General features: G+C 36.4%; 1 protein-coding gene across 7 annotated transcripts in view; it reads right to left on the reverse strand.

Moving 5' to 3' along the window:
- SWT1 (SWT1 RNA endoribonuclease homolog) overlaps nt 1–14,627 on the reverse strand; it is a 105,578-nt gene that overhangs the window by 14,043 nt on the left and 76,908 nt on the right. For 6 of the 7 annotated variants that reach the window (XR_006213907.1, XM_042976123.1, XM_042976122.1 and 3 more), the window contains exons 17-18: nt 7,525–7,591; nt 4,038–4,102 (exon numbers count right to left, since the gene is read on the reverse strand). Coding sequence is in view for 6 of the 7 variants with exons in the window: in XM_042976123.1 (XP_042832057.1) it covers nt 4,038–4,102; nt 7,525–7,591 (132 nt within the window). In the remaining variant the exon portion in view is untranslated. Of the gene's footprint in view, nt 1–4,037; nt 4,103–7,524; nt 7,592–14,627 lie in introns of those variants that run through there. The other variant, XM_042976126.1, reaches the window with a different exon arrangement.

A 14,627-nucleotide genomic window follows, 5' to 3' on the forward strand; every position in this document is an offset into this window, starting at 1 on the left:
TATGGTATTTGTCTTTCTCTGACTGATTTAGCTCAGGATTATACTCTCTAGCTCCATCCATGTCCTTGCAAATGGTAACACTTCATTTTTTTTATGGCTGAATAATATTCCTTTTCATGTGTGTGTGTGTGTGTGTGTGTGTGTGTGTGTGTGTGTGTGTGTGTATGTGTATACACACACACACACACACACACACACACACACACACACACCAAATCTTCTTCATCTATCCATCAATCAGTGGACACTTAGGCCGTTTCCATATCTTGGCTATTGTAAAGAATGCTGCCATACACATAGGGGTGGTGCATGTATCCCTCTGAATTAGTGTTCTTATATTCTTTGGGTAAATACCCAGTAGTGCAATTACTGGATTGTATGGCAGTTCTATTTGTAACTTTTTCAGGAACTTCCATGTGGCATTCCAGAATGGCTGCACTAGTTTGCATTCCCACCACCAGTGTACAAGTGTTCCTTTTTTCCCCACATCCTTGATAATACCTGTTGTTTATTGTATTTATTTTAGCCATTCTGACAGGTGTGGGGTGATACTTCACTGTAGTTTTGATATGCATTTCCCTGAGTGATGTTGAGCATCTTTTCATGTGTCTGTTGGCCATCTGGAGGTATTCTTTGGAGAAATGTCTGTTCTTGTCTTCTGCCCATTTTTAAATTGAATTCTTTGTTTTGGGGGGTATTGAGTTTTAGAAGTTCTTTATATACTTTGGATACTAATCCTTTATCAGATACGTCGTTTGTAAATATTTTCTCCCAAGTAAGTTGCCTTTTAGTTTTATTCGTTGTTTCCTTTGCTGTCAGAAGCTTTTTATTTTGATGTAGTCCCAATAGTTTATTTTTGCTTTTGTTTTCCTTGACTCAGGAGACCTATCTAGAAAAAAGCTGGTAAGGCCAATGTCAGAGAAATTGCTGCCTGAGCTCTCTTCTAGAATTTTAATGGTTTCCTGTCTCACATTTAGGTTTTTAATCCATTTTGAATTTATTTTTGTGTATGGTGTAAGAAAGTGGCCCAGTTTCATTTTTCTGCATGTCGCTGTCCAGTTTTCCCAACACCACTTGTTGACGAGACTTTTTCCCCATTGGATGTTCTTTCCTGCTCTGTCGAAGGCTAACTGACCACAGAGTTGTAGGGTCATTTCTGGGTTTTCTGTTCTGTTCCATTGATCTGTATGTCTATTTCTGTACCAGCACCATACCGTCTTGATCACTACAGCTTTGTAATATACCTTGAAGTCAGGAACTGTGATACCTCCAGCTCTGCTTTTATTTTTCCAAGATTGCTTTGGCTATTCAGGGTCTTTTGTGGTTCCATACAAATTTTAGAACTGTTTGTTCTAGTTCTAGGGAAAATGCCATTGGTATTTTGATAGGGATTGCATTAAATGTATAAATTGCTTTGGGTAACATAGACATTTAACAAATTTGTTCTTCCAAACCAGGAGCATGGAATGTCTTTCCATTTGTTTGTGTCATCTTCAATTCCTTTCAACACTGTTTTATAGTTTTCAGAGTAAAGGTCTTTCACCTCTTTGGTTACGTTTATTCAGAGGTATCTCATAGTTTACGATGCAACGGTAAATGGGATGGTTTTCTTAGTTTCTCTTTCTTCTTATCATTAGTGTATAGAAATGCAACAGATTTCTGTATACTGATTTTGTATCCTGTGACTTTACTGAATTCATTTACCAGTTCTAGAAGTTTGTTGGTGGAATCTTTAGGGTTTTCTATATAAAGTATCATGCCGTCTGCAAATAACTAAAGTTTGACTTCTTCCTTACTTACTGGGATGCTTTTTATTTCTTTCTGTTGCCTGATTGCTTTGGCTAGGACTTCCAGTACTATGTTTCATAAAAGTAAGAAAAGTAGACATCCCTGTTTTGTTCCTGACAAGGAATGATCATATGGTTCTTATCCTTTCTCTTACTGGTGTGATGTATCATGTTGATTGATTTGTGAATATTGAACCACCCTCCGAACCTAAGAATAAATCCTACTTGATTGTGGTGAATGATTTTTCTTAAAGTATTGAATTTTGCAGACATTATATTTTTGACACAAATGTCATGTACACAAACCTTTCTGTGGCCTATTTGTGAAGTTCTATCATAAGAGTATAACTGATTGACACTCTAAAGATTAAAGTTAGAAAAAAAACTGTTTTCACCCACCTCCAGCTACAACGGACATGCCCAATAATTTTTCTTGGAAAAATTACTTTGATGTTAACACTGTCATTGCACCTGCTCATGAAGTTTTGTAACAACACAGGTACATGTGCAAGTTAAAACTAGCAAATAAACTGGTTTAGTGATAGAAATGGCATATTACACAGCAGTGAAAGTACAGTCAGTTTTGCTACAGCACTTGTTTTGAACACACGAATTTGTTCCAACACCACTGCTATATTAAAGAATTTGAGCATGATGCAAATTTCACATTTTCTTATATCCAACAGTGATGAACAGAGAAAACTGTACTCAGCCAAACCAAGCTACTTAGGAATACACAAAACACACACCTGCACACACTTTAAACATGTACCAGTGCCTCATTCACATTTGGTGTGGCAACTTTACATTCAACTTCAGACAACCCTCCCTCCACCACACTGCATGAACCCACAAGCTGCAACCCTTCCAAGGACCACTTCACTTCCCCATGCAAACCTCAGCTTTTTCTCAAGGAAAAGTGTCAGATTTTTTTTTTTATCACATTCATATATTTCTTAACCACGTAACAGGTGTAAAACCGATACGACTTTGATTAGGTTCCTTTTTTTTTTCAAATAGCTTTCTTATTAAGTTTTTGAGTGATGTGCCTCAGCCCATTTTTCCCAAGAGCCCTTTTCTTGCTTGACTTTGCACGGCACAAAGGTGATCATTTGGAATGAATATGTTATGCCATAACAGAACTATTAGCAAGCCAACTACTGCTCCATGCCTCAACATGGATAATTTTCAAAAGTCAAAAAATAATAGCAGGGGACGGGAGGCGGGGAGTATGAGACAGGGCAACACTAATGGCATTAAGTGAGTTTTTGCTCCTCATGAATTTGTTTGCCGGGGCTCAGGATTGGAGGGCTTCACATATACACCTTGAATATTAAAGAATCAGATTTTCTACTCCTTCCCCTTTATTACACATGAATGCAATAAACAAAATTATTTTTTAAAAGAACATATATGATACTATTACGTACATAAACAGATGAAATTGATCAACATATATTTACTGATACATATACCCATAAAGATGAGAATTATAAACACAAATCTCTGAGGAGAGGATGAAAGGGAGGATATACACAGAGATGGGTAAAGGTCTGTTTTGTCAACTGAAGGGTAGGCGTGAGTAGTTTTTATACTAGTTATTCTTTGAAACATGGTGTGGGGAAAATAAGGGGCTGTGAGGTCAAAGGGGTCAAAGCTATTTTCATAATAAGACAAAGACATGATTTGCCTTTTGCATTCTCATTCTTGCAAGAATATGCAACAGTTTTCCAGTGGTACATGACATTATCATCAAAGCAAACTCCATTCAAAAGCAACTACGAGAACCCATCTGTCTTCAATTAAACCAGATGTTAAGAGACTTGCAAAGTGTAGAACCTCACTCTTTTTGTTTGGGAAAAATTATTTTCATAATTATATGCTCCTATCTTAACATGTAATTAATTAGTTATTATTTTGAAATGAATGTTTAAAAAATTTTCAATTCTAATTTATAATACAGCAAATAGAGATGACCTACATAAACGAGACAAAATTTTGTAAAATATAAAGGAGTCCTCAGGCCAAAAAATTTGAGAGCCACATTAAACCTTATACCTGCTTTTATATATGCGCGCGCACACACGCACAGAGCTCTTTTGTATGTATGAACTATTTCATATTAATAAAGGTAAAATAAAATCAGAGTGTAGTAAAGACATAAAGAGAATCCTCTGCCAACACATCAAGTGGAGCCATGTACGGTAAAAGCTGATGACAACCGTGTACCTAAATACAGATGGGACTTACCGATACTCAGTCTGTGAGACACAATCATAAAGTTCCTGGGCAGTGAATTGGACATTTTTATTTACCTGAAAAGAACCAAGATGTAGTTACTTAAAATGCATATGAAGTCAAATGAGCAGAAAGAGCACAATTAGAGTGACCCATATTCTGAGAGAGAATGTCAAGTTTCCAGCGTTCGCATAAAAACAGCAGGAACAATCAGAAGTTTGGTGATCACAATGCTAGGCTAACACCGAACTATGTGTAAAAATACTAGTCCTGTAGTTACAACTTAATCTGTTCAAAGAACCAGAAGTGATCTATGGTTCTGGGGTTAGTGGAATTGAGTATTAGAATTAAGTATCATTTTGTAGATCAAGTGGAAAGAAAAAAATGTGTTCTCCATCAAACACTAAATTCTACTACTACTGGCTCTTATCAATAGATTCAGGCTTCAGGGTGCTTGGGTGGCTCAGTTGGTTAAGCACCGGACTTCAGCTCAGGTCATGATTTCGCAGTTCACAGGTTCAAGCCCAGCATCAGGCTCTGTGCTGACAGCTCAGAGCCTGGAGCCTGCTTCAGATTCTGTTTCTCCCTCCCTCCCTCTCTCTCTCTCTCTCTCTCTCTCTCTCCCCTTCCCCCACTCTCACTCTGTCTCTCTCTCTCTATATCAAGAGTAAATAAACATCTTAAAAAAAAATAGATTCAGCCTTCAACTAGCCTAGCATTTTAGAAGGTTTTTTTTTTTAATTTTTTTTTTTTTTAACGTTTATTTATTTTTGAGACAAAGAGAGACAGAGCATGAACGGGGGAGGGGCAGAGAGAGAGGGAGACACAGAATCGGAAGCATGCTCCAGGCTCTGAGCCATCAGCCCAGAGCCCAACGCGGGGCTCGAACTCACGGACCGTGAGATCGTGACCTGAGCTGAAGTCGGACGCTCAACTGACCGAGCCACCCAGGCGCCCCTAGAAGATTTCTAATGCACACATTCAATATTTCGTTTCTAAAAAAAAAAGCACAAGTTTTTAAAGAAGTTAAAATAATTCTATTTAAAGGACTGAAGCAGATCTGGGGTCACATAAGTAGACTATTTTAAAGATTTTATTTACTTTTTTTAAGGTTTTTTTTTTTTATTTTTGAGAGAGACAGACAGCATAAGCGGGAGAAGTGCAGGGCGGCGGGGGGACAAAGGATCTGAAGCGGGCTCCATACTGTTTCCATGCTATCGGCAGAGAGCCCCATGCAGGGCTCAAACTCATGAGCCAGGAGATCACAACCTGAGCCGAAGTCAGATGCTAACTGACTGAGCCACCCAGGCACCACTATTTATTTACTTTTCAAGTAATCTCTACACCTAACGTGGGGCTCGAACCTACAACCCCAAGATCAAGAGTCTCATGCTCTACTGACTGAGCCAGCCAGTTGCCCCAGGTAGACATTTTTATTTTAATTTTTTTAACGTTTATTTATTTTTGAGACAGAGAGAGAGTGAGACACAGAAGCCCAAGAAGGCTCCAGGCTCCGAGCTGTCAGCACAGAGCCCGACACAGGTCTCGAACTAGTGAACCATGAGATAATGACCTGAGCCGAAGTCGGCCGCTTAACCAACTGAGCCACCTGGGTGCCACCCGCCCCCTGCAAGGTAGACTATTTTAAAAGTAGAAGCAACCATATCTTGTTTATATCCTGAACATTAGAAATAACTCAAGCTGAAAGAAAAAATTATTCAACTCTAACAACACCTGAATATTATAGTTGACCCTTACTGAAGAGCCTTCACTTTCATTTAAATACTAAGTTTATAAACTGTTGGGAAAGGTCTATTTAGGAAAAAGTTTGATTTACAGACATTTTCTAAAGAAATGTCTTTTTCACACTATCAAGCTAATATGCTTAAACTAATAATAATAATTAATAATTAAACTAATAATATATTTAAACTAATATGTTTAAGTTCACAAATATCACAATTCAGATATAATTTACAATACTATAAATACAAGTCATTGATCATACAAAGATTAGTCATGACACACTTGGAGCACACAGTCAGTGACTGAATTCTATATTTTTTGAGGCTTACTATTGATTTAGGCTATATTCTACTCATGTGCAGGGAGTCTGGAAATTTCCAGAATCTGGAAATTAATAGAAATTCTTTCTTTTTTTAATGTTTACTTATTTTTGAGAGAGAGAAAGAGACAGAGAGAGACAAGAGCACAAGCAGGAGAGGGGTAGAGAGAAAGGGAGACACAGAATCTGAAGAAGGCTTCAGGCTCTGAGCTGTCAGCACAGAGCCTGACGCGGGGCTTGAACCCACGAACCGTGAGATCAGGACTTGAGCTGAAGTTGGATGTTTAATAGACTGAGCCACCCTGGTGTCCGAGAGATTCTTTTTCTCAGATAACTCAAATAGCACAGTGCCTAAATTTTCAAAAATTGTGTATCAGTGATGGAAAACACAACTCTTTCTATAAAATAGGTAACACCATTGAACACTTACTCTGTGTCTGGTACTGTTTGGGGCACTTCATATATGTTAAATTATTTAGTCTTTACAAGAATATCTATAATTTATCTACTGATGTTATTCCCACTTTACAGATGAAGAAACTAAGGCGAAGAGAACTAAATAACTCTTTTTGAGCACACAGTTAACAAGGGGTAGAACCAACATTTGAACACAGGTAGTTTGATCCCAGCATGTGTTCTTTGTATGTTACATCCAAAAAGTTAAATAAAGAGCAAACCAGAAATAAAAGGGAATATATTTTAAAAAGTTTAACTCTATAAGAGATGTGAGACTTGAATGTCACATTCCTTCACTTAGAACATTAAAAAAAAAAAATTACACACACACACACACACACACACACACACACACACACACACACACACGAAAAGAAAGAACGTTCAGGAACATGGGCAAACAAACTGAAGATCTACAGAATACTTTCCCTGGATCAGCACTGATGGGGAAAGCCTTCAAGTTACGTGACAAACTACATCAGAGTCACACCTCTAAGCTCCACCACCAGGGCCTATGCTGCTGCTACAGAGGAAACGAAATTATAGCTTTCCTTTTCCCTGATCACCGGCTCTTAAACAGAGGTGATGCTTTCTCGTGAGGGGCCGCTGGTGTATGCCAGCTGAGTGAGGTGTACTCACAATGACTCAGATATTGGGATTTAGCAGCTGAGGAGCAGAGATGCTAAATACCCACAGTGTTCCACACAATGATGAAATGACCTGTCCAAAATGTCAACAGCACCCCTAATGACAAACAATTCTGTGTTGGACAAAGTGTAGGATTATAGAACTCTATGTTTTTACTTCAAGAGTGAAAGAAAAAGTTTAATAGGTCTTTGACAAACTCCTGTGGTATTTAAGAATGTAAAGCAAATGTCAGTTAAATAGAATTCTGTCGCATTTTAGAATTCTACCATGTTTATAGTAAAACTTGCTTATGGTGGAAATACGATAAACAAGTCAAAATATTTCTCATACCTCATACTTGACTAGGAAGTTATAGAGGGTCTCAACATCTTGAAAATTACTGTTAGGGGCCAAAATCCTAAAAAATAAAATAAAAACAAAGGAATGGGAATGAATGATTAAAAAAATAACACCTTGAACTTTTCCTCAAAATATATCCATACTGTGAGATAATTTATTGTAGGATAAGCTTATTAAAATGTTCACAAACTTTTTGGTTTTTATTTATCCACTAAAAATGATAAAACCATCAGTTTAATTCAACACATCACTTTATTAAAATTTTTTTGCTTATTTATATTGATACTTGCATCACCATTTAATCAACAGCCATAAGCATTCTTACATGAAATTTACCTTTTGAGTTACATTAATACATATTTCTCAAAAGGTAGATAGAAACGGAAGGTGCATTTAAACTCCACACCTTCTAAGCAGCAGGTAACGCTTGAAGAGTTCCCACAGAAATGTTCAACCAATCCAAGTGGACAATTGATTAAACTATCAGGCACATAAAAGAAATCCTAATAAAATATTTCTGACTAAAGTCAAATAATACTATTTGAACTATCAGCCTAGTATTCTATGAAAAAGCATGAGTAATCAGAGTATGTCCATTGCTGAAAATAATACTGATTCATAAAGTAACAATGGAAAGGAACATAAATAACATAAAAATATAAGTATGTAAATAACAGAAACATAAAAACAACAGATGAGAACAAGGGAAAATAAAAATAAAGAAGGAAATGAAAGAACATGTTTCTCCATCTAGCATTAAAGTATCCACTCTTATTTTTTTATACTAAGGATTTTTGAACCCTTTCAGGTTGAAGCCTTTTTTTTTCTTCTGGAAAAAAAAAGAAAAGAAGGAAAACAGTCCTTTCATTATGGTATAGTGATGATGGGCCTTGCCTGCCTGCCTACATTTTCTAGCTGTGTGACCTCGGGGGAGTTGTGACTTCTTTGCCTTCATGTGTTAAATGAGGATGGTAATAGTCCTCACTTCATAGTATTCTTATCAGAATTAAATGAGTTCCTTAAGAAAAAAAGCCTTTATAACAGTGTCTGATAGACAGCCAGCACTATATATATTATCAATTATAATAGTAACATAACTATTACCATCTAATAGTTTCAGGCCACAGAGTAACTGCACAATGATCTAACCAATGAGAAATCAAGCCACCTCAATTAATTCTTAAAATCCAAGTGCCTTTTACTTACAATGTCTGAGGTCCTCACATCCTTGCCAACGCTTGATACCTTCGGACTTCAGAGTTAACTGATCTCAATAACATTAATCAGACCTTGACACGATTTGGCTTTTATTAGACTTGTGGGAAAGCTTTCATAAATCATTTTTCAGGGTACAAATTTTTAAAGGGGCTAGCTATACTCTGGAGGAGAAACATACAGAATACAAAAATCTGCACAAGAATAATAGTTTCATGGAAAAAAAAAACTTTTTTCTCCCAACAAGTAATTTTAAAATACAAATAATCTCTGGTTGAGTGTCCTACTCTTGATTTCAGCTCAGGTCATGATCTCACGGTTTGTGAGTTCAAGCCCCATGTCTGCTATTAGCACAGAGACTGCTTGGGATTCTCTCTCTCTCTCTCTCTCTCTCTCTCTCTCTCTCTCTCTCTCTCTCTGCCCCTCCCCCACTTGCACTTGCTCTCTCTTTCTCTCTCTCAAAATAAATAAACAAAATTTAAAATACAAATAATCTCCTAACCAAAAAAAAAAGGTGGGGAGAGAGAAGGATAGTACGTGAGGGAGAGTCCATAATTTCCTTTAAACAACGAAAACAAAGCAATCTAAATAAACTAATCTTTCAGAAAGGCAACGGAAGAAAATAACATGTCCTACTTTTGTAACCAAATGTAAACAAACTACCAGCAATGTGGAATAATTTACATCTATTCATTTTATAGTTCTGGATTATTTCCAATAAAGATGGTAAGAAAATTAGATGAAACAAGATGTTTTATATTAAAAGCCTTAAAAATTCCAAGCCAATATCACAGAAGAAAGTACTTTACCAGAGAATAAAATGAACATTTCTTTGTCCTGAAATACTTCACAGAAAACCTGGTTTTAGGTAAATTAGTCATTTATCTATAGCAACAAGTCCTACCCAAAGTAAGAAATAAAGAAAATAATTACATCATCCTAGTTTTCTAATTAGCAACAAATTGAAACAATTTTAAACTCTCAACTTGGTTTTGTTTTCTTTTCAACAGTTTTACTGAGGTACAGTTTACATACCATAAATTCATTCATTTAACAACTCAATGATTTTTAGTAAGTTTACAGAGCTGTACAACGATCACCACGATCCAATTTCAGAATTTCCTTTACCCCAAACAGTTTCCTATTGCCCACGTGCAGTCACTTTCTGTTCTCGCCTCCAATCCCAGCTCCAGGCAGACACTAATCTACCTTCTGTCCTTATAGTGTGGACTTTTTGGACTACATTGTTTTCTCAGTTTGTAAGTTCTGTCCCTCTTATCATTACAAAGCACAGCTGTGACTATAAATGATATCACACTATAATTCAGAGTCCAGTGGATGAGTCAAAATCTAGTGAATAACGGCTAAACCCCACAATGTATTTGGTAAGTATAAAAAAGCAAGATGCATACCAAAGATGCCCAAAAGCAGAACAAGAGACCCTTTATTCTCTCATTCAGCAAATATTTGGGATCCACTACGAGCCAAGCTCTGCTCCAGGCTCTTGGATACATCAGCGAACAAAAAGACAAAGACACATGGTAGACCAATGCATCAGAACTCTAAAGGGCTTGTGAAAGAAAAAAAATCCTGACCAAGCACAGGAAGATAATGAAGGAAGAAAAATATCTCATTGTTATGCATTTGACAATCTCTTTCCACTTGTTAATTGCTACTTGTAAACAAACAAGTTTCTAGTGATGAAACACAGGAATTTTAAGTTTCTAAGGAAGAAGTCATTTGCTCCAAATATAAAGATTTGATTATCTCTAAATATCACAAAATTATATTCTAATGAAGAAAGGTATATTGGTATGTCAGCATCATTCACAGATATATTACTTTTATCAGACTAAAACTACACATACTATTATTTTAAACTAGGATATACATTACAAGATTCATTATAAAATGTACTATTCTTTTTCCCTTTAAAGTTTACTATTCTTAAAGAATGTTTTAAGGTAAGCTGAGCCCTAAATGGACAATCTTTATTAAAATACATTCAATTTAGGGTTGAAGTTAGACTTCATTGTGTCCTATGAACTCTGAGTTTATGAGAATGGAATTTGGCCTGATACTAAAAGAACTGCCAACTTTCACTAACTAGAAGTACAGTTTGTTGAAAATAAAAAAAAAAACTAAATGGAGAAAAACGGTTTATGGACTTCTATGCCTTAGTTAATTCCCCACACAGAAATTCTTCAGAGGTCAGCTTTCTCTATAGCTTTCTCATTTTTTTTTTCTTATATCAATGTGAAAACAAAAGACTCTTATAATGAAAGTCCTAAAATTATCCTCCAGTGGCAACTTTTTAAAATAACAGAATGAAGAAATTAGCCCTTAAAGGAAATGCTTTTTCAGAAAATGGCCATTTTTAATTTATAAAAATATCCACACTTGTCTTTTCAAGAGAAATTCACAATCATCAATAAGTACTTATCCAATGCATACTATTTTCTCAAATGGATATTTTACTAAAATAATACTAGCTATGAATAGAAGAGAAAATTAAAAAACATGGTTGCCTATCTTCAAGCTGTTTACAACCTGGAAATTTCACTTTGGAATTCTGGAATCAGAACTGGGGAACAACATCTGAAACAGGATGCAGTTCTCAGCTCATAGATTATTTATAACCCATATCTGATCTGAATGCACTTGAGTTTCTTTTAGAACAGCATCAATAACAACATATAGTGTCTTCCTGAACACTTAGAGACTGACGCTGTTTTACATATTACATACATCATCTCTAATTCTTTTACCACCACAAATTCAGTTACATGACCTTGATCAAATTATCTGCTTTTCTGCACCCCCACTCCTCACCTGTGAATGAGGAGAAAGTAGGAAATATTACCACTTTTCAGATATAGAAATCAAGGGTGAGAGTGGTAAAAACTTGCCCAAGATTATACAGAGTGGTGGTAAGCATCTCTCTATTGGTTTGACTCTGGAGCCCATACTTTTTCCACTAATAAAATGGGTAACCACCACTATCTTCTTGCCCTTAAATGATTTTATAAAATCAAATGAAATAAAGTTTTTTTTTAATTTTTTTTAATGTTTATTTATTTTTGATAGAGAGACAGACAGAGCATGAGCAGGGGAGGGGCAGAGAGAGAGAAAGACACAGAATCCGAAGCAGGCTCCAGGCTCCAAACTGTCAGCACAGAGCCTGATGCAGGGCTCGAACTCACGGACCGCGAGATCATGACCTGAGCCGAAGTCGGATGCTCAACCGACTGAGCCACCCGGGTGCCCCTAAAGTTCTTTTAAAATAGCTAAAGAGGGGTGCCTTGGTGGCTCAGTAGGTTAAGTGTCTGACTCTTGATCTCAGCTCTGGTCTTGATCTCAGGGTTGAGTTCAAGCCCTGCTCTGGGCTCTGTGCTGGGCGTGAAGCCTACTTAAAAAATAATAGTAATAAAATCAAAATAAAACACCTGAAGAATTTTAAATGTAAGCAAAGAAACGCTTTAATTTGCCTTTTACCAAATGCTTCTGGTAAACTGTTTTATTTATGTTCAAACATTTGATCTTTGCAGTTGTTTTGGTTTTCTCAAAGCCACAAAGGAAGTTAGTACCAGAACCAACACTCAACTAAAGTCCTGACACTTAACCACAGAAGCACTTTGAATTTTCTTTTTATCTATAAGCAATTAGCATTAGGTAAGCAACATGTTAATCTCAATTACACAAGTTTCATTTCCATCTTGTCCAATATCAATACATCTCTTTAAAAAAAAAAAAAAAAAAAAAAAAAAAAGAGGGGCGCGCCTGGGTGGCTCAGTCGGTTAAATGTCCGACTTTGGCTCAGGTCATGATCTCACTTTTCTTGAGTTCAGGCCCCATGTCAGGCTCTGTGCTGACAGCTTGGAGCCTGGAGTCTGCCTCCAATTCTGTGTCTCCCTCTCTCTCTGCCTCTCCCCCGCGGGTGCTCTGTCTCTATCTCTCAAAAATGAATAAATGTTAAAAAAAAATTTTAATTAGTTAATTTAAAAAAAGACTATCCAAATTTTTTAAAAAGACAGAAGTTAAGGGGCGCCTGGGTGGCTCAGTTAGTTGAGCATCCAACTTTGGGTTAGGTCACCATCTCACTTTTTCTGAATTTGGGCCCTGCGTCAGGCTCTGTGCTAACAGCTTTGGTTCTGTGTCTCCCTCTCTCTCTGTCCCTCCCCCGCTTGTGCTCTCTCTAAAAAATAAACACTAAAAAAAAAAAAAAAAAAAAAAAAAAAAAGACAGAAGTTAATAGAATAACCTGACTGAAATTAAAAATCAAACAATGCACTAAAATGGACTAATTTTTAAGTTAGAATTTTGAAAACTGAAACAAAACTCTTCTAATTACGTTAAAAAATAAAGCAACAGACTCAGGAGCGGGAAAAGAAGTCTAGAATATTCAAGTTTTATATCTAATTCTAGACATTCAAAAGAAGAGAGAGCATGTTCTTAGATATTTATAAATCATAACTTACATACCACAGAACTGAATAAATTATGTTCCCTGCTGGCAAGACAAAGTTTTACATTAATATTTTAAATAGTTTTGAGAGTGAAAAAATTAATAAGTTTATTTAAAAATAATTATATGGCTTATTTCATTTAGCACAATGTCCTCAAGGTTCATCCATGTTGTAGCAAAATCAGAACATCCTTCCTTTTTAAGACTGAATACTATTCCATTGTATGTATTACACCATAATGCCTATCCATTCATCTGTTGATGGACACTTGGGTTGCTTCCATGTTTTCTCTACTGTGAATAATGCTGCTATGAACATGGGTGTGCATATACGTCTCTGAGACCCTGTTTTCAATACTTTTGTATATATAATTAGAGTAGAGGCTGTCAGAGGCTGGGGGAGGGGGAAATGAGGCTTTTAGAGGCTGGGGGAGGGGGAATACAGTTTTAGTTACAGAGATGGATGAAAGTTATAGAGATGAAAAGTTAGAGAGATGGATGGTGATGATGGCTGTGCATTATGAATATATTTAACACCACATTAACATATTTTTAAGTATACTTAAAAATATACTTATGGTGTGTTTTACCAAAATAAGCAAATCAGATTTAAAAACAGTAATTACAGAGTGAAAATGTTTGTGGCATTATTTGTAACACTTATTTTACATTCTCTATGCTAAGAAACTGACTCAAGGCTTAACTATTATTATGAGCCAGTATTACTTCATTATTGGGGATAATGTAATTTATTCAGCATCTAACCAGTGCCAGGAACTGAACAAATGCTGTCTCTAATCTCTGCAATTTAAGAAAGGAATGATCATAAACTCCATTTTCTAGATTAGGAAACAAATACAAAGAGGTTAACCTTATCTTGGTGACAGTAAATTGATGGAACTAGGATTCAACTGCTGATCATTCTCTCAAAGCTCTGCTCTTCTCATTTTTTTTTAATGTTTATTTTTGAGAGAGAGAGAGAGAGAGAGCATGAGCAGAGGAGTGGCAGAGAGAGAGGGAGACACAGAAACTGAAGCAGGTTCCAGGCTCTGAACTGTCAGCACAGAACCTGACAGGGGGCTAGAACTCACGGACTGTGAGATCATGACCTGAGCCAAAGTTGCAGGCTTAACTGACTGAGCCACGCAGACACCCCTCTTCTCATTTTAATATAGTGACATATGTGGACAATACTACCAAACTGGATTTTGCTGATAATTTAAGTTGTATTACTCATAAACTGGGTGAAAACTGACCTCACTGACAATGAGGAAACACTCAACCAGGAAAAAAAAGTCTTAGGTCTTAGAGCACACTCTCCACCCCCCACTTTTTGGGTTACTTATTACACACTAAATTAAAATTATATGTTCTCCATAGTTAATTTGGTGAAATCAGCTATGCAAGTATGAGA

Source organism: Panthera tigris, chromosome F3, assembly GCF_018350195.1.
Source record: "Panthera tigris isolate Pti1 chromosome F3, P.tigris_Pti1_mat1.1, whole genome shotgun sequence".
NCBI classification, from domain to species: Eukaryota; Metazoa; Chordata; class Mammalia; order Carnivora; family Felidae; genus Panthera; species Panthera tigris.